Source organism: Ochlerotatus camptorhynchus, unplaced genomic scaffold (assembly GCF_037179485.1).
Source record: "Ochlerotatus camptorhynchus isolate MF236.1 unplaced genomic scaffold, CSIRO-AGI_Acam_v1.1 ptg000251l, whole genome shotgun sequence".
Taxonomy (NCBI): domain Eukaryota; kingdom Metazoa; phylum Arthropoda; class Insecta; order Diptera; family Culicidae; genus Ochlerotatus; species Ochlerotatus camptorhynchus.
Window position 1 is genome coordinate 2,800,286 of NW_027040741.1, and position 20,305 is coordinate 2,820,590.

A 20,305-nucleotide genomic window follows, 5' to 3' on the forward strand; every position below is an offset into this window, starting at 1 on the left:
GAAAGATTTACTTTTATTTTCAAAGAAAATTTCGTTTTTTTTTGTGGTCGTGCTGGCTCCATGGACAAGGAAAGTGCTTTTTTGCGCGACATTTTCCAGAAGTCATGAAACGGCTATAAAGATGACGATAAAATTTAGCTCTGTACATAGAGTGCCATACCTAGGCAGAGCAAAAGCGTAACGTTGGTACCAAAGGGTCAAACATCGAACAAAAGATTCTCAATCGAACAGAATAAGGCTTAGAATTGATCATCCTCGGTTGGTTGAATGGTACTCGCGAAGGTTTAGTGAAGCGAAAATGTTGCTTCGATGCTGACTTTTACTCGGTCCGGTCAATGATTTCGAGATGGATAAAACATAGAAATAGAGAGTAAAATTAGTGAGCTTGTTACCAGAAATGTCTATTTTTAAATACAATTTTGTTCGTAATGAAAGTGCATTGACGTTTCATCCTGTGCATTGCTTATCGAAATCGACGACCACCATTAAGGTGTGGCACTTTGGAAGCGATGAGCAATCGTTTGCACATATCTATAAAAGCTCTCCTAAGTGACAAAAAGTGCGAACTTTTAATCGCGATCAAGAGGGTTCGTTTTTTATTCCAAACAACTCGACTTCTTTTCCAGTAGGCTGCTCTCTGAAAGGAACTTACTGCTGCGCTCCTTCCCTGGCTGTTGTTGTTGTTGTTGTAAATGAGCAAGTTTCATAATTATTAATTACCGTCTTTTTACGCGATCTGCTATCACACGGACAGCGTTGCTATTGGATATGTTTTTTTTACCGGGATCGTGGCTCCAGGTGCTGGACTTTTGTCCAGATCGACGGAGAAGATGGCGACAGATCTTCAAAGAGGATAGTTAAAAACATCTCTATTATTATTCATTTGTTTTTTCCTCCCCGCTTTTATCTTAAATGTTTAGATGATTGTGTGCTTTTTTGGCCCCCGAGCGACGCAACAGTGTTGACGAAAAAGAATAAGAGAGCTCTGGAAGCATAATTGATTCCTCAAGTTGCCGGACAGGTGTCAAAGAGAGCAGCGGTGAAAACAAAGGCACAAATATTATGACTTTGATGCTACCGTCATCGTCGTCGTCTCCGTCGTTCAGCCCCGGAGGATAATCCTAGCCGAGGAGACACGGTCATTACATTACCATAACCCTTCGAAGATAATTACGAGAAGCAAAGCTATCAAGACTCCAAATGGTTCTCACTTGGGAAGCAGTTCCCGGTGCAATTATAGTAACACTTTATGAATAGACGCGAAGCTCGCTGTCGGGGAACTTCACTTCTAAGGCTCGGTGTATTAATAACCAATCAATAGAGTGGTGAGGTTTCGTGACGTGATCGGCGGAACCCGGCCAAGAATCCGACACGAGTAATTCTTCTGCCAATCACCATCATCATCAGCTCCGGCAACAACCTTATTTCAGTGTGAATGGAAGTGTGCTGAAACAAAGTATGGGCTTTGCAACTGCACTTCATCGTAGCAAAAAGTATCGAAAAGTGTGTATGTTTGCGGATTAATATCTTTCCCTGGCAACACGATACGAACGTGCATGTTTATTGGGTGATTGCTGGGTAATCTTGGCTCAATTCCTGCTGAAATTGACTTTGCTCCAAGTTCAGTCGTGTGGAGAGAAAGGCGCTCGCTATCGATCAAAACGATCTTTATCTCTGGGTTCTAGTCAAATCATCGTTATAAATGGTCGTCGAAGTACTTCTTGGTGTAATGCCGACTGGGATTATGCCATCAATTGCTTTGACGGTTGCCTTCGGTACCACAAGGGATCATTAAGATTTTCAACAATCAACGTGACGACGAGGTCGAGGAGATCTTCCTGTGCGTTTATTGCCGGGTATCGTAATGAGCACTTAGGCCGCTCTAGTTTAGACAGCTTGGTTCATCATCTTTGCAAGGAATAAAGCAGGGAGCATGACCCCTGTCTGGGCACTAGTGAGATGCACAACAATTACAGACACCGTTTATGAACCATTAGCAATCGGCGGTATCTTTGTCAAGTTCATTTACAAATTATTACTGAAAGAACTATTCTCACGTTATATGACTATTCTTAATGCTGGCCACTAAACTAATTATGGTAATTTCTACGAAATGTTTGGTTAACATCCAATTATTTGTCTAATACTAGTCAATTTTTCTGTTAAATATTTTACTACAACTAAGAACTAGGGCATTACCAAGAGATAGGCGGCGGGTTCAATCCCCGATCCAGTCCGGTTGGAAATTTTCCCGACTTTCTTGGACATAAATTTGCTTGCCACACAATTTACAAATTCATGCATTGGTTGGCATAGAAAGCTCTCAATTAATAACTGCGGAAGTGCTTCAAGAACGCTAATTGAGAGCCGGCAAAACGCTTGCTACAGAGGCGTAAAAAGTCTAGAAAAAAAGAGAGCTAGATCCTAATTAATAAGATATACTTTGCAGAACGATGGCGAAAGTAACCGTTTGAAAATTGCAAATCATTTTAACTATTTTTCGGATTCTTCCCTTTTTAGAACGGATTTGCTCAATCACAAGATTTGAATCAGATCTTTGCTTCTTGGTACAACAGACCAGCTGGCTGCTGTTTCACAGCACCTTGGTTGTAAACAAATCGATCTTATGGCCGATTAGAATCGCTTCTTACTGTGTTCACAAGCGCTGTAGCCATGACTTGGAGAATGCGGCAAGCCATCCGACCTTGGGCACGTGCGAATTTGGATTTCACGAGCGATTCATTGATTTATGCTCAGTCATTCGCTCACAATCTACGGAGGCCGATTGTGGGACTCTTTAGAATCGGTCCTAAATAAGACGATCAAAGTTCTACGCTTCGCTGGCTACGCGCAGAGAGCTATGGTGAAGAAATGTCTCTGGGAAAAACTAGGAATATTGATTATTGCGGTTATTTGCACAGTCATTGGATATAATATGTTTGCACCCAAGGGCGGCAAAGCGTGAAGCACTGCAACAAAACAGTAGACGACACAATATTGCTACAGTCCAATTGCATAATTGAGTGCCGCCGCCGTCGTCATTCATAGTCAACGACGGCGCGACGATGCGAGCCGGCGGATGAGACAAATAACGATAATAGTAATAATGATATCGAGCCCTAGAAGCAGTGCACACTTGCGGTGGTGGGATGTGGGTATGTATAGTGTTGTTTGTACTTACCGGCATGTGAATTCGTTTTCACCCAAACACATCTCGAGGCAGTCGCGACGATTGACGACCTGGGCGGTACGCTTGACGTGGCCATTGAGCTTGTAACCTTGCACCCTGTCGATGCACCAGGCGCGCTCACATGGACGCAGCTTTAGGCAGGACTTCTGGGCATAGATAGTGAACACCGGGAATTGAGACTTAGTCAAAGCGCCTGTAAAAAATAGAGATCGAAAATTGGTTCGTTAAATTGTGGAATAGTTTTGTTGCTCTGGAGGTATGAAGAACGACTATATCAACTCAAAATAAAAGATAGTAATGTAAATTAACCTGTAACAGTATTTAAATTTATTATTTATTGCTAAGAACATAATGTTGTACAATTTTATACCCAATAGTTTTTAACGAGTTTTTATACTTTTGGCCGCAGAGCGAAATACGTAATTGGGTCCTTCTCTACTTTTGTAGGTGTTGAATTTTGTTGATACATTTTTCAGTAGTGAACAGATTTTCAGAACTGTAACTATGTTTTGACTATAGGGTTAATTACCCCATTTCCGGCCTATTAAGCACAACCCGCACTTAGTCTTGCTTAATCTAGCGCAGTTTAGCACCAAACGGAATGTTATTATTACTGATGACTTCCAAATTTATTTGCCTTTCCGTATGTACCGCACGATTTGATAAAGAGAAACCAATCGTTGAGATATTGTCAAATGTCTAACACTGCTTCTTGATGCCAAACTTGGCCTACGGATCCTAAACTCGGCCTAACGCATTGAAACGCCATTGAAACGCCAATGAATTCACTTCGGCCTATCGGATGAAGATAAAAATTGATTCGGTCAGAGCGCTTCTTTTGTTTTTGTGAATTATGGATGCACACCTTCATATCACGCGTTCTCATTGACTTTGTTCGGTAGCTTATTAACTAAAGTATCGTACCAAACCCATAATTGACTTGTTAACTCTGAAATCATGAATTTATTTGAAGTTTTCTGCTCGATAGGCCCAAAATGGGCGATTAGGCCGAAGTAGTTCTCTACCCTATCAATAAGCAGAATTTCAGCTTATTTGTGGATCATTAGCTTCAAGAAATAACATTTTTTAATGTTCTACTGAAAATTCATGTTTAATTTTTTACACTCAACCAACATACTATTTACGATGAGTATGAAATGTATCCAAATTCTCTGCAATAAAGATATGCACACTAAGACTATTTTACCGAAATTTGTGAAATTTTACCGAAATCTCAACAGCTGAACGTTCGGTAAACAGTTCGGTGATTTTTCACAGATTTTTTGTGATTTTAAACAGGAAGACTGTGAAAAATCACCAACTGTTTACCGAACGTTCAGCTGTTGAGATTTCGGTAAAATTTAACAGATTTCGGTATAATAATCTAAGTGTGTATCCTAGCATCAACTGTAAACTAGTTATAGAAAATCAGCATTGAGTTGAAGGACAGCCGAGAAATAGCGGTGGGTGGACGGTGCTACCCACCGCATGTATGGAGGAGTTACTGTAATCATTCTCGATTGCTAACAGTCTGCTGAAGGAATGTAAATTGTTCCTAGCAAGTGAGTCAACGTTATATGGAATAATTGGTCGGAAATGCTATCTAATATGAAGCTTTAGTGTGATAATTTATACGCCAGAGAAAGGTCTGAAGAGGGTAGTCGGAAAATTGTAATCTTCACGTATGAAGTAACATAAAACCACTTTGAATGTAACAACTCAAGGCGGTAGTTATCGTCAGCAATGCTGATGATGGTACCACACGCAACAACCACTCTCTCAAATTTTGAAGGTCGTCGAACCAGCAAAAGTAAAGTAATGTAAGTAAGCAAGTGAGTATGACAGTACGTCATCTGGATGCAGACATTTTTGCTCAAGAATATGTGAAGTAGGTGGAGTAAAGGTACAGATTGAGTCTACTGAGCGTCAATTTAATGTGTTCGAATTCAATCTCATATGCTGAAACCTTATTGAAACATCCTTGGTGCTTACGCAACTTTTGTGATTAATAAAGAGAAAATCAATTAGTTGTTACATTGAGTCCCTGCTTAATATAGACATTGGATCATTGAAAATTAGTTGCATAAAGGCTATCGTGGTCGAAGTCGATAATCAACGAAGTCTACTGAGTTAAAATTGAAATTATTTAGTTTTTTTTTTCAACTATTTTTTCACTCTGGATCCAGAAAATTATCTCTGTGTTCAAATTTTATTCGAATTAATAATTTTTGTTTTTAAGAATACTAACTTTCTTAGTATTCAAAGAAAGCTGACTTGAACAATTTGCTAAACTTCATATTTATATTTGGAGTAAAATTAAACTCATTGAACATCAGATGAGTATTCTTTAAAATATCATTTTACGCGGTTTCGTCGTTTGGATGATAGATAACAGACGTATTAGCGGAAAGGTTATTCGTTTTAAAGTCGTCTATTATTTAAATTTTATGAAGTTAATAAAGTCTACAATGTTGTTAATTTCTATCACTGACTGTAGTTTATGCCCTGGTGCCTCACAGTGAGCATATCAGTATAGAAAGCTACTGATAAATAACTATTTGACATGGATTCAACAGATCTACTAGCCAATGCTTTAAGGTTGGCAAGGCTGGTAGCTAATGGCTAATTCACTATTTTCTGTCTCTAAAAAGTCACTTTTTTCATCAAAAAGTCACTTAAGTCACTATTGCTTAAAATTTAGTCACTAAAGTCACTTTTTTACGACTAATTTTTAGGTTTTTTTTTCTCTTCAAAATTGTCATAGACCAATAAAAATAATTCTGAGATTTCGAAAAAAAAAAATCCAGGCCCAGTTTTTTTCATTGGTGATCTTGAAACTTTTCAAGTCTAAGATATCAAAAAATCGTGTGGAAAAATTTCGAGCCTCATCGTATCAAATACCTGAAATTTCAAAAATCTTTAAAACCCGTTAGCTGATATTTCAAGCTGAACATTGCATTAGGTCCGAAGTAACATGGATCGATTCTCTTCGTCGACTCTCTCTTTCGTTAATAACTTGAGCACATAACCGTTTCTTGTTGTGTTTGTCGTATTAGATGCTAGATAAAAGCTTCTTTTATCGATCTATATGCTGAAAATTCCTGGGAATGTCTTTACATGGCCGTGGAGATACAAAGAGAAAGTCGACGAAGAGAATCTGTCAATGTTACTTAGGACCTAATGCAATGTTCAGCTTGATTCGTCCAAACTATCGAGAAAAAAATCATGTTACAGAATCTTAAGTTCCTTTTTAAATTGTATTGTATTTGTTTCCGGACTTGAAATCCAGAATCAAAAAATTTCCAAGTCCAGGTTTTAGGAAAAAAAGGGGTATGTGCAAGATCATGAAATGTTTTTTATGTTTCAGGAGTATTGAAATTTGCCAAGGGCTGTTAACTTACATAGGGTAAATTATGGCTCCGGCACCCATTGACTATTTTCGGAAACCTGAATTTAAATGTTAATTTTGCTGTATTTTCTCACCAATACACTTCAATGTATTCAAACAATGTATTCCTGAAAGACTGAAAGCTTCAACCTGATTTCATTTTAACGACTGAGCAACTGATTTTGAGTTGCCGATAATAGAACAGCTGATTAACACGCAGTGCAAATGAAAAAGTTGACGAATAAAAAGGGCTTGCCGGCAATAGTCACACTCACCTGAGAGGTTTGGAGGGTTGTAAAAAAAAAACAACTTGTTTTGGACTATTCTGTCGATTGGTGGATAGAATAGCAAGCAGCAGATAAATGTAAACAAACAAACTCGTCATATGTGTGCGTGACTCCGAGAAATTGCTAATAGAAGTGTGGACGCTGCTCAGATTGACGAGAATACATAAATTTCCCTATATGTTCAAAATATTAAAAAATATTTCAGACCGCACAATTTTCTCAATTTGTTTGTGTTAGAGATCTCGAATGTTCAAGTCCCAGAAATAAAGTAATGGTCCAAAATCTTTAAAATTTATCCCTAAATGCCTAATCCGTGGGGAAATTTTCCTCGTTGCAGAATAATCACATTTTTTATTAGACTGCGATCTAGAAAAAAATTCTAGATCCTAGAGTTATGAAACTTTTTCTATTGATGAGGTTTTACAGAAGTTTATATTCTTGGGAGGAATTGAGCAAATTAAAATGACGACCAGTGCGTTATAGCGAGTACAAAGAAGAGAACGATAATTTTATTCAAATCCTCATGGCTAACTTAGATCTACTAGACTGCAGCTATTCACGTTGCTAAACACATCGCTTTATCTATATCCTAGATATTTAAAATTTACTGTCCTAAAATTGTCAAAATTTGCATTCTGATTTGGACCGCGCTCTTGCTTTTACGAGAGCAAATTTATGGGATCCTTGAACTATTTGTTTTATTTTCAAGAAGCATGAAAAATGCGCGGTTTGTGAGTTCTCCAAGTGGCAATCGCAATCAACGGAAGATGGGAACCATATCTTTCCGATCAATAAATTCCACTATTGGTCACTTCGTCGTCACAATAAAAATCAGAGTGGTGCAGGCCCATTACCAATGCCGGATTTGACACCGATAACATTTCTAACTTTTCTAGGCATATCAGTGCTCTGTCAGTTACTCAATCCAGTTCGATTGTGTCTTTGATCAAACCTCATAAAGGTAGTGCAAATTTACATGCGTGAAATATGCCATCATTGGATTTATTGTCAACCACCACTTCTCAAAAATAAATTTAAATTCAATCGGATGTAATTTAGTTAATATTATGATGAATGTTTCCTTCCATCCCATGAGGGATGCTTCCCTCGAGAACATCACTCTACACCACCAAATTATAGCTAATATTTCCGATTCAAGATCATCACTCTTCCCCATCCATTATGGTCCGTTCTTCCGGGGCCTATGGCGAGGCGTGGCATATAATCCAATATTTGCATACATTGGGATTTTCTGCCACTTTCCTCCGTTTCAGTACAATCATCACCGAAAGCGAAAACTTCGTCGTTTCCTTTCCACGCGGCATTCGCTTGCATGGCTATAAGTTTCTCAGGTGTACCATCAAGTCCAATCAAATTCCCACTCTGCTGCGCGCACGACAAAACCATTTCCCATGACCGTGCACTAGTTAGTGATGATGATAGTTTCTACTGCCGTATATTTTTGTTTTTGTTATTTTATTGCCTACGGGGTTTGTCGATTGTGTTTCGGACCCGTATGAGCAAATAGGTGCCGCACATTAAATTACCGATGGATTCAGCGTACGAGGAATTGATCAAATTTCCATTACCAGCAATCTTTAGCAATAGTAAAATTAGATACTGCTTCCCAACCATCCGAATTCGCATGGATTGGGAGCATTCCGATGTTGGTACAATTTAGATTTGAAAACGCGCTACTCAAATTGTTGGAGTGCGGTGCGAATATAATCGGTAATCGTCACTTTCTTCTTCAATGGTTTCCAATTTTGCTCACGCGTATCAGCACGCTCGCCAAAGTTCAACACGATGGTTTTGTGACCTTGATTTCGCTTCGTCGAGCTGCAACTTTGTAGCATTGCAAGTCAAGCAACAGTTCTAGTTAAATTAGCGGGCCACTAATGGATCCGAATGACTTCGATTCTTCCCACCGAGTACCGGGGTGTGCAGCGGTGGAATCTTCCAAGTCACTCAAACTTTTAGCAAAGGCTTTCGGGAATGGCAACCGGGGGAACTTTTACTTCAATGTAGTAGCAACCGCAGCTGCTGCAGCAATTATTCATTCGATGGATCTTTGTGGATGCTGGATTGGTTGAAGATTGTTGAGTAGGCTGGTAATTGCAGATTATTATTGATTCTTGACGCTGAGGCTGGCTCTGATGGTTAGCCTTCAACGACGTACATGGACTAGGTCTACTAGAGTGTGGTGCAGGAGAGGCAGGGAGAGTTCCATTAGCGAGCAAATTAGAGGAGGGGGAGCAATTGCGCTGGGTTCTCAACGGGAACCTTTAATCAGTCGTTTCATTATCTTTTATTTTGCATTTATGAACTCCTACCTCAGTAGAGGTAAAAGCAACTATGGCTCGCTGTTTCGAGGACGCACTAAAAGAATTAGCCCTCTAAAGTGTTACGAGCGGATTGTTCTACTTTGGGGATCGATCATTGTGAACGGAGCTTAATAGAAGGTGATTGATGTGATAATTTGATTACGATCAGTAAGTGTTATTTTCTTTTCGGCCGTGATTAATTCATTGCTTCAGAAAGCTGCCCTTTCAAATTGATCGTAAAGTTCCGTGATTTCTTCTCAACGTGAGGCTAAAATATAGATAAATATAAAAAAGTGAGTGTCCCTAAAGTAGCCTAAAGTATCCTAAGTATATCCATTAGACGATGCAAGTCTACAGTGAAGCGTTGTGTTTTTGGTATATACAGTAGAGAGGTGTAAAACGGAGCACTTAGGTAAACGGCTCACAACCGGGTTTCAACGGTTCATCGGATCAGTTAAACCTTGTGAAGGTTCTCTCTTTAACGCAGAATGAACTACAATATTTTCCAAACATCCGCATGACAAAACAACATGCTACAATGCGGATGCAAATATACTTTACGGAAGCGAATGCAGACATCTGAAACATTCCTGACCTGAATGCGTAGATTTATTTTAATGTTCATTTTTAAAAGTTCATTCTGAATTCTTAATATTTTCGATCTGAGAACAAAGAAAAAGTTATTGAACTCTGGTGAGTCGATGATCCGGTTTTTTTTCCTTGATTTGTTTTCCGTCGATCTTGTTTTCCGTACTGAGTACCAATGCCACCGACGCCAGGGAGGCTGCTCCTCCACCTGGAACCTACCTATCGACCCAACAACTTTGGAACCGGGGATCAACGACTTTACTTCAGTGATCAGAGATGTTATGCCTCAAAACATCCCGGCAGCGCCGACTGGGATGAGAGGCCATCACGCTTATCACTATACCACCGGCGCCACTTGATGATCCGGTTGTTATAAAAAATGAGCACTTTTCATATTGATTCGAAGCTTTTGAAAATTTGATTTCGATGTGCTATCGTTTTGATGTTGAACTGTGCTCGTTGTTGCTAGATGTTGGACAACCACCGGCACCGTCACACTGAATTAAAAAAAAATGTGATTTTTATCATTCAATTCGCATATTTTTCGCAGAAAAAATAGAGCTTTTTAGTGATGGACTCAGTCCAATATTGGAACTTTTCCATAGACAAAACATTTGGATGCAGTTATGGTACTGCATGCTTCTATAAATTTGATTCATAAATTCCCTACTTTTATCAAGGTTCACTTATGTTGATATACATACAAAAGCCAAATTCTTCTTATTTTAAGCAAAGAGGAGGCGAAAAGAACACTGCAACAGTTACCTCACTCGAAAGCGAATCAAGTTATCTGTCGAGCAGTGAGGTTTTTTTGTGAGACTACGGGAATAGGTGTAGTGTCACAATTGCTGAATTAAATTTTACCCGTGGTTAAAAGTTCCAGTTCGTAAATAATTTTCCATGTTAGAAACTTCCTGTGTTGTCGATCGATCGGTTTTCGAAGAAAAGTCAGCTGCGGTTGACCAAACCCAATTTTTTATCTTTCAACAAGCACATGTTACTTTAACCCGGCTATTTTGACTCAGTTTTACTGCGAGTTGATGGCAGTTACTGCACTACAAAAAGAACTAGCTCTGTTCCAGAGCCTGATAGTAACTGCAAGGTATTGCTGAGAGAGGGTAGAAATTGTGTAGAAAATACAAATTTCTCGAAAAATAAAACCTATTCACACGTCTTATATTTCATGGTATAAAGGAAATCATTTCTTATACATTTATGCTGGGTTTTCATTCTCAGGAATATTGTGAAAAAAGTCATTGTGTACGTTTACGCTTTAATTTGTTTCCTTTTTGAAGATCAGTGTTGAATTGTTGCTAAGCTAAATTTTGCAAGCAGTATCTTGAGATGTTTTTTTTTAATATGTCAAATGCAGATGATTTATTAATTTTTAGTATCAATTATTTTGAAAAGTAAAGAAATCAAACATAAATCACATATAAATTGCTCTCATAAATGCGTCCTATTCACAAGCGTCTTAGGCAAACGAATACCCGCCTTACGTAACGCTTTTTCGTTGATCTATTTTTATAAAATCGACGACGGCGCTCCGGTGTGATCTTGATGGAAGCACATTTGTGCTGTTCTTCCAGCGTTGCCAGTATTCCAGATTTATCTGGATTTTCCAGATTTTTAGTCATCTTGCCAGATACACATACAGACCACGTATGTTTCCAGATTTTTTAAATATGTTCCAGATTTCCCCAGATTTTTAAAAAATGTTGCTTTAAAAAATATCACTGCAATTGATTTACCCTTTTAAAAAAAAAAAAGTTTAAGACAATTCTGAAAATAGTTCACAGTGAAGTGTGAAGCGAATTCCTTGTGAAATCAAAGGAGAACTTCAAGATAATCCTGAGTAGAGTTCCATCCATTTTTGTGGGCTTCGTGGTCGTGTGGCGTCACCCGTCATTCAGGCGTACTGTAAGTGCCGCGAAGTGAGGGTTCGATTCCCGCTCCAGCCGGTGCAAATTATGGCAACCTGAAAATTCCCCTACTGGCAGGGGTTGCTTCCACTAACTTGCTATAAAACAATGATTTTCGGAATTATGAAATTATCAGATGATATAATGTGATAATATATGATGTACTCGTAAGTAGCAAGAATAGGTTGTAAAATATGTGTCTGACTCACAAAACTTGTCAACTTCGCTTTCAAAGTGCCACAATCAGCGATTTTACGATTCGTGAGCGTTCACTCAGAGTGAGCGCTCACGAATCGTAAAATCGCCGATTGCGACGCTCTGAAAGCAATATTGAAAGGTTCTATGTGTCAAACACACACTTTACAATTCCTTCCTACAACTTACATCTACTAACCATCACTACAACATCCAGTGACTTCACAATTCCGTAAAACATCCCTTTATAGCAAGTGAGTGGAAGCAACCCTGCCTACTGGTTTACTTGGTGTGGTGTGTTGTCCGTTGTCTAGTGGTAAATATTCAGTCTGTGCTACCTCTGGTTGAAGACGATGTGAATTGTCTTGTCAACTCTGATGACAATTGCATGGAGATTTTGTGAATGTAGGAAATACAATCCGGAAGAGAAATCATAGAAAAAATTAATGATGTATCTTAAGTAGTATGCTGATACGAATCGTTAGAGTAATTTCAATGGAACTCTGTCCAATGTTTCTATGGAGATTCATTTTAATAACATTTTAAGACATTTTAACGGAATTATGCTCAATTTCTGGGAGACTTTCAATGCCATTTTGCTGAAATACTAGAGGATTTCAAAATAATTCTGACCTTACCTACAAAGTATTTCAAAGAGAATTATCGGATAGGTCTGAGAAGAGTGTGACGGTCATTCTGAAGAGTGCACCATGGAAATTATTATAAATATTTTAAGAATTTCATAGGGAAAAATGGGCACACAATTATGCCAATTCTTGGGAATTATTACCAGTTTGAGGAAATTGTGGAATTGGAGAGTAATTTATAAGAGATTACCAGAGGTAATGCTATGAACTTTTAGAATTTTACTAAAAAAGTTTGGATATTATCAATATTATTTGGGGGAATCCAGAAAATTAGTATGATGAAATTCTAGGATCATTTAAATGGAACTCAATAAAAAGGGCGAAGATATCCTGTGAAGAGTTCCAAGTAAATTCGGACTAACAAAAATTTTCATGATCTGGGACCCAAGAAAAATAGTAATTCCGGAATTCATAATCATTGCAAGATCCTGATACTTGAAAAATGACGCTATCAGACTTTCATTTTAGTAATATAATAAAATTATTCTGTAGCATAAGATTATTCGCAATGGTCATGCGAATAATGGAGTTACCCGTATTCAGCCAGGTGAATTTTGCTTCAAAATAAAATTGCCTACAGGTCTATACGGTGTTGCGTGTTGTATGATGGCAAGAATTAAATTGTAGATCTTATCAACCTCAGAGTAATATTATAATTATTTAGAACTAATAAAATCTTTATATTTTGGAACTGCATAAAATAGCAAGGACTACATTGACTATTAAAAAAAATCCATCACCTCAAATTTGCTTAATTCTCATTTTTTTAAAAAAAGTTTCGGTTTAAAAAAACAATTCTAAAAATATTTTCTGCAGTATTTTACCCACATCTAATTGTATTTTTGAACTGCTGCGTATTGGATATTTAAACTTTTTGGGCACACTGTGTCAATACTTTTCAACTTTTCGATGATTTAGCAATGCTAACAAGTTATTTGCTTTATATAATTTATTTGAATATGCAATTCATATTTATTTAAACATGTAATTGGCACATCACTTTGATTTCAATAGCATTATGCTAAAAACAGGACTTTTTGAAGCATTCCAGAGTTTTTCCAGATTTTTTATTTTAATTGGTCCAGATTTTTCTGAAAATGACCTGGCAACGCTCTTCTTCTCACCGAGGAGAGAGTGAAAACTGCCAAACAGTAAGTTATGATCATTCGCGCTCTCCCGTTCCGTTTCTGCTTTCTGATACACTGGCACCTAGAGAATCTCTGAAGATACGAACAGCAGACAAAGCAGGTGAGCGATACACTCAATTGAGAATGATTCAAAATGAATCTCTCAGCCGGGTGTTGTACATTATCGTTCGATATATTGTTGACTGCATCTGAAACTGGACTGCCCCAAAAATGCAAAAAGTATGATAAAAGTGCACGTTCGTCAAAGTGTTTTGGTGTCTTTGCAGCACATATTGCTTGCATCATAAGGAATAAGTAGATCAATTGAGTTGAAATTTCGACAACGCATCTCAAAATTCTTTTATACAATTTTTATTGAAGCACCTGCTGAAAAGTTAGATACTAGGTATACTTGTTTTGAAATAATGGTAGTCTTTAATCATAAATTCCTGCACTGAAAATATTTTAAACATGTTCAACTAATCAGTGCATATGCTAATAGAGCAGTGATTATTTGAGTTATCGTAAAATTTTAGAACTTGACATTGAGCTGAATTTTAAAATTGCTTTTGTTGACTAGTTTGTATAGTTTGTATTGTGAATTTTTAAATTGCTTTGTATTGACTAGTTAAAATTAATAGTCAATAGATGGTATCAAAAGGTCTGCGCTGGTATTTCATTGCACTGCATTGTATTTCCGAGAATTTATCATCCTTGTTTTCCTATTGATCCATCTAAATGATCTAATCCTGATGAAATACCTCCATTTTTATTGAAAAAAATAGCAACAAGTTTGGTTAAACCATTGTTTTGGCTTTACAATTTATCTCTCAAAACAGGTGATTTTCCAAAAATTTGGAAAAAATCATTTTTAGTTCCAATATTTAAATCTGGCAAACGGTCAGATATTAAAAACTATAGAGGTATTGCAATTATGTCATGCATTCCTAAAATGTTTGAAGCAATTGTTAACCAGAAAATATTTAACCAGGTTAAGCATCGCATTTCAAATAATCAACATGGTTTTTTTAAAGGTCGGTCAACGTCTACTAATCTGTTGGAATTTGTAAACTTTTCTATTGAAGCAATGGATAGAGGTAATACCGTTGAAACCTTATACACTGACTTTAGTAAGGCCTTTGACAGAGTAGACATTCCCTTACTTCTTTTTAAATTAAAACGTTTAGGTATGACAAGTACACTTTTAAAATGGATTGGATCATACTTGACAGAAAGAACACAGATGGTCCGCTTTAAAGGAAAAATATCTTCGCCAGTTAATGTTACCTCGGGAGTTCCACAGGGATCTCATTTAGGTCCTTTATTATTTATTTTATTTGTGGATGATGTGAAGTTTGTGTTAAATCGTTTAAATGTGCTCATATATGCTGACGATATGAAACTGTACATGGAAATCTTTGACAATTCTGATTTGCTACATTTTAAAAATGAAATTGATGTTTTCTACAACTGGTGCGTTAAAAGTCTGCTGGATATTAATGTTAAAAAATGCAATATTATATCATATTCCAGAAAAAACACTACTCTAGATTTTACATGTACTCTAGGAAACCAGCTGGTTGTAAGGTGCGATAAAATTAGGGACTTAGGAGTAATTCTTGACTCGAAGTTGACATTTGTAGATCATGTGAATACCACAATTCACAAAGCAAATAATATGTTGGGATTCATAAAAAGATTTAGTTACCATTTTAAAGACCCATATACCATCAAAACACTTTATATAGCTTACGTGAGATCAATTCTCGAATACTGCAGTGTGGTTTGGGCTCCATACCATGAAACTTATATAAATCGTATGGAATCAGTTCAAAAACAGTTTTTGTTATTTGCTCTTAGGAAACTAGGCTGGACCTCTTTTCCCCTGCCTTCTTATGAGTCCCGTTGCATGTTGATAAACATTGAAACACTTAAAAAACGAAGAGAAATTTCCATGATTTCCTTTGTCAATGATATTATCTCACAACGCGTAAATTCAGAAAAAATATTAGCAAGATTAAATTTTTACGTACCATCACGCATGTTAAGAACTCGAAATGTATTTCAACTGTCACCTCACAGAACGAATTATGGTAAAAATGGACCAATTAATAGAATGATGAGAGTGTATAATAATTATTGTGAGCATATAGATCTAACGATGTCTAAAGATACAGTAAGGAGAACACTAACTTCTAGGATTTCATCTCGTTAAGTTTAAAACAATTTTTATTTTTTTAGATATTTGTATATGCAGTCTACATTTGCTGACAATTTCAAATAAAACGTATGTTTTAAAATAGCATGTAAGGCAACAGCACTATTGTAAAACGGTCTACACTGATTGACGACAAATAAATAAAATAAAATAAAATTTAGCTAAGACAGAGTTAAAAGTACTCATTTAAACTTAATTTTTTTTAAAGCAGTTTGAAAACGGCCGAAACATTGTTAACACCCCCGTAATTATTCTCTAGTTTGAAGTGTTAAGTACTAACCAGTCTACGGCTAAAAGTCTCTATAATAAAGATGATTTGGATCGTTTTCTTTTTAAGTAAGGTAAACATGACAAGTATCAGAGTTGGTTGGAAATGCTAACACGAAGCTTTAGTGTAATAATTTATTAGCTAGAGAATGATCTTTAGAAGAGAGTATGTGGATAGTTCCGTTAGAGTACGGCAGTATGAAAATTGAATAGAAGTTGAAAATGAGCGAAGGGCCATTAATGCGACAGTTTTTTTTTAAAGTTAGACGCACATCTTTTGCCTAACCCGTACGATGTACGCGGAGACTTGAAGTATGGCCTGTAGACTTGTACCTTATTTAAATTTCCACTTCGAAACAATTGAAGGCCATTCTATGCCAACATATATCATCGTATATCAGCGTCAATTTATGGAATGATATCAATTCTAATACAACCACGAACCCTGCGGATTATTCCTTATTGTACCAATGCCCATCTTTTCACATTCGCTTTGAACTTACTCTCCATATTAAATTAATGTCGGATAGATTTCTTACACCATAGACTCCCCTAGCGCAACGCAATCTCGGAAATCGAATTTAATGAAGTTATTTTTCATAACTATAAGTCTTAATAAATCTCAATCGATAGCGTCAAATCGGCACCTCCGGCAGTGCGACGACAAGACAACGCTCTCTGCACAAATTGAGGTGTTCCGGTCCTCTAGCATCGGCGATCCATGATAGGTTCAGCGTTGATTAGCAATCGCCATCGCCTTGAAGTAATTGAGATATCGCCAGGATACTCCCACACAACAATTTCCCCTGCTCTCATAGGGTTCGAAACGTGAAAGTCATAACCAATCGGTTGAGGTATCAATCGGCAGAAATGGCCATTTGCTGTTATTGCTGTTTGATTTAGTGCAACAGAGAATCTATGCGGTCTATGCGGTCTATGCGATCTGAATGTTGCGGCTGCGTCGTGATGATGATTATTTGCAGCCCTGGAGGTGTCCACGATTTACCCGTCCCTGGCAATGTAAACACGGTTGATGTACACTGGCGAGTGCCAGGAAATTAATAATTCATGGTGCAATGGTAACAACAGGTAGATCTTTTACAGGCTGTAAATGGGGTTTGAAAGTAATTCCCACCTCGTCATAAATCAGTCGGTGAACTTTGTGCAGTAGAATGATTTGAAATTAGAGCATTTTACCTCACGTCGGCAATAGGCGTAGGTAAAACAAATATTGGGAGAAATTCCCGTATTTAAGCGTGCAGAAGTGCATCACGAGTGGTGCACCAAATTGCGAATCTTCTCATCATTCATCTTCTGCTAAAAGGCGGCGGTGGTGGGGGAGGTGGTTTTTGTGGTGCTGCAGTCGCTGTCGATTGAAAACTGATGGGAATTCGCTATATATGCACAATCACGAGCAGTTTACCAGCGGAGGGAGAGAATGGTAGTTGTATGGTGAGTGTGAAAGGAGTTACTCCAATTTTTATTTATGTACATCTACTTTTGTATCACGAATTAGAAAGAGTTAACGACGAAGAATCTTGCGCGATTCCCTGCCGAAGAGAGATAGAGAGAGAGAGACATAGATAGATGCATGACAGTAAAATGGGAATAACATTTCAATTCAGTTCTTCAGCTTTGCTAGGTTCGGATGTCTTTCGGGTTATGTGACGCGATGTCGCGCGAGGGTGAACGTTCTCTGATGTTGCATCTAGTGGGATTTTCTAGGAAGAGCCTAAGGGCGTCATAGGAGACGGTGGTAGGTGGTTCGGCGTTCTGAATGGCCCTGTTTGCTCTTGTGTGACTCTCACGACGGAGGCAAAATGACGGCGACCCAAGCGACATTCCGCCGTCTGCGCTTCCCGTCCAAAACCGGAGAACTGAAGCTGAAATTCCAACCGAGAGAGACACAGAGATAATGATAAAATCGTGTTTTCCCAAGATCTTCAAGCGCTACTCTTTTCTGAGATCTGACCATTTGGAGTTGGTAGCAGCATTGCGCTATTGGCGTATTTTTAGTGCTGAGTCCCTTTCGTCGCCTTTTGGTTGTTGTTAGACTTGAGGGACAATGGAGTGGAAAATAGGTGATGATAGCTAGTCTTTGCGAACCTGCGTGGTGTTGAACGAATGATGCATTACGAAATATTAATTAATTTTGCGGGCTTTCTCTCTCCTTTTGAAAATCACTCGACGAGTGGGTCGAATGCAGCGGTAGTAACTGCTGCAATTCCAATCAATGATATGTGGAATGACAGACAGTGGGAACTAGGTTCATGTAGCGAATTGAGTGGTACTTGTAGTCAGGGTGTTCTTCCCAACAGGAGGCAATAGGCGGGGGATGTGAGACTTATTTGCTGTAGGGATGATTAGTGCCGACAAATGGATATATAGGAAAGATGCACTGTTCCGGATTCTCCCCGGACGTGGCGGTACCGTAAAGAGCAATCTGATGAATCACGAGGAGGTATTTCTGCCCATTAACGTTAGTCGTTGTGGACCTTTGTCCACTTTCTCGGGCTGTAGAATTTTCTAATGATGCAATTTTCTTTGCTACAATGTTGACTATGTATAATGGCATCTTTTCATCAAGACATTAAGTTAATGCGTTGATTAGTGAAAGTTGTATGACTGGGCGCAATCCGGACAGTCTTGGTACCAGTGTTCCGAGTTAAGTGCTAACATGGAACAGCTGATCGTGAAATTGGGAAGTTCGCTTCGTACACACGACACCTATAACTTATCCACGTTGAAAGACCCTCATAAATCACTGCATGAAAGCAAAAGAGTCAATACGGTTGATTTCGATTTTCGTAAGTTTCAATACACATTGTACAACTCGTACGCCACCGATACGCTGACCTCCGACGATCACCATTTTGCTTCGAATTGCATGGAGAAAAAAGTTCGATCGAGATTCACACCGCCTCATAAGGGAAGAAGCAGACATGCGCGCGTAATAATTTATAGCACGTTTGAGCTCTCCCCAAGATAAGCACGACTTTGAAGTTTGCAAGCTTTTTTGCTGTTTGCCCGTTCGAGACCAGCTGCCGTACTGCTGCAGGTCAGGTCCGGCAGTCTCGCAGTGGCGCTGCCACATCGGAGCTACGGGCGTTTTTTTCTTTTACCGAAGAAATGTTTTGTGTGTGTGTTGTTGTTGTTGCGATATTAGATACAGTTTTATTATGACTGTTTGTTTACCGCCTGTTCATATGTTTCTCGCGTGATCTGGGATGCAGGGTTGTAGGTGTATGCTGCGTCTCCATAAGCCTAAAATCATCATGTAAGACTTATTGCTGCAGGAATTTGTTTGTTCAGCCCTTTCTGATGGGGCCTCGATCGGAACGGCGAAGCAGTAGTAGAGATCGCGATCGAAATAACCCGTACAGCAACTGAGCGGAAGGATGTTCCACGCTGTTTGAGTGCAAAGGAGAAATGTACCAAACTACCACCAAAACGCCTGCTTCGTCGACCGGTACCGAGAAGAAATCATCGATCGAAATATAATATTAAATTTATGAGTTTGATGGGCGGTTATTTTTTATTCCTAATACTGTACCGCACACGGTTGTCGGAGAGAAAGAATGGACCCTAAGCCGGAACGAATCCTATCAGCAGGCATGTCGATTAATAAATAAAACGTATCGGGAACAATAATGGCTACACTTGTCTGACTAACGTGTGCGGCTTAGCAGCGGCACTCCTGGCGAAGACCATCTGCAGCACGTGAATGAGTTATGTGGGCATCCCCTTCAATCTGGATGCCTGTGCAAGGTGGCCCGTTGGTGTAAAACTGTGTCACGTCTTGGGCTGATCACGACCTCCGACTTTCCCATATTTATTACCTCACTGGAGAATGCGGCTCGCATGAGGTCACTATTAGTTCCCTTAACCAACTTCACTGTCATAAATAAGACAATACAATCCATTATTGACACCTGGGAAAACCAAAGGCTTCCCAAAATTTTGTGTTCAGCAATCTAGGATGTGTCGGCAGTCGACAGAGAAATTGGTTGGTTGGGCTCCGCACGTGGTTGTGTTGAGAGACCGACTTTCATGAATTAATGTACAGATGCAGCATGAAGTGCTCTGTGCGATGATAGAAAAACTTTGCGAGTTCATGAAAAATTGTTTCGGGGTCTTGTATTATGTGATGAT

The 20,305-nt window shown here is 38.5% G+C and overlaps 2 protein-coding genes across 3 annotated transcripts in view; one reads left to right on the forward strand and one right to left on the reverse strand.

The window, feature by feature from the left end:
- Window positions 1-20,305, forward strand: part of Atg16 (Autophagy-related 16) — a 229,278-nt gene that overhangs the window by 53,252 nt on the left and 155,721 nt on the right. The window lies entirely within an intron of this gene.
- The window catches only part of neo (neyo), a 107,771-nt gene that overhangs the window by 22,390 nt on the left and 65,076 nt on the right, over window positions 1-20,305 (reverse strand). Inside the window, exon 4 of the mRNA XM_065226468.1 lies at window positions 3,182-3,383. Within this exon, the coding sequence (XP_065082540.1) occupies window positions 3,182-3,383 (202 nt within the window). The remainder of the gene's footprint in view (window positions 1-3,181; window positions 3,384-20,305) is intronic.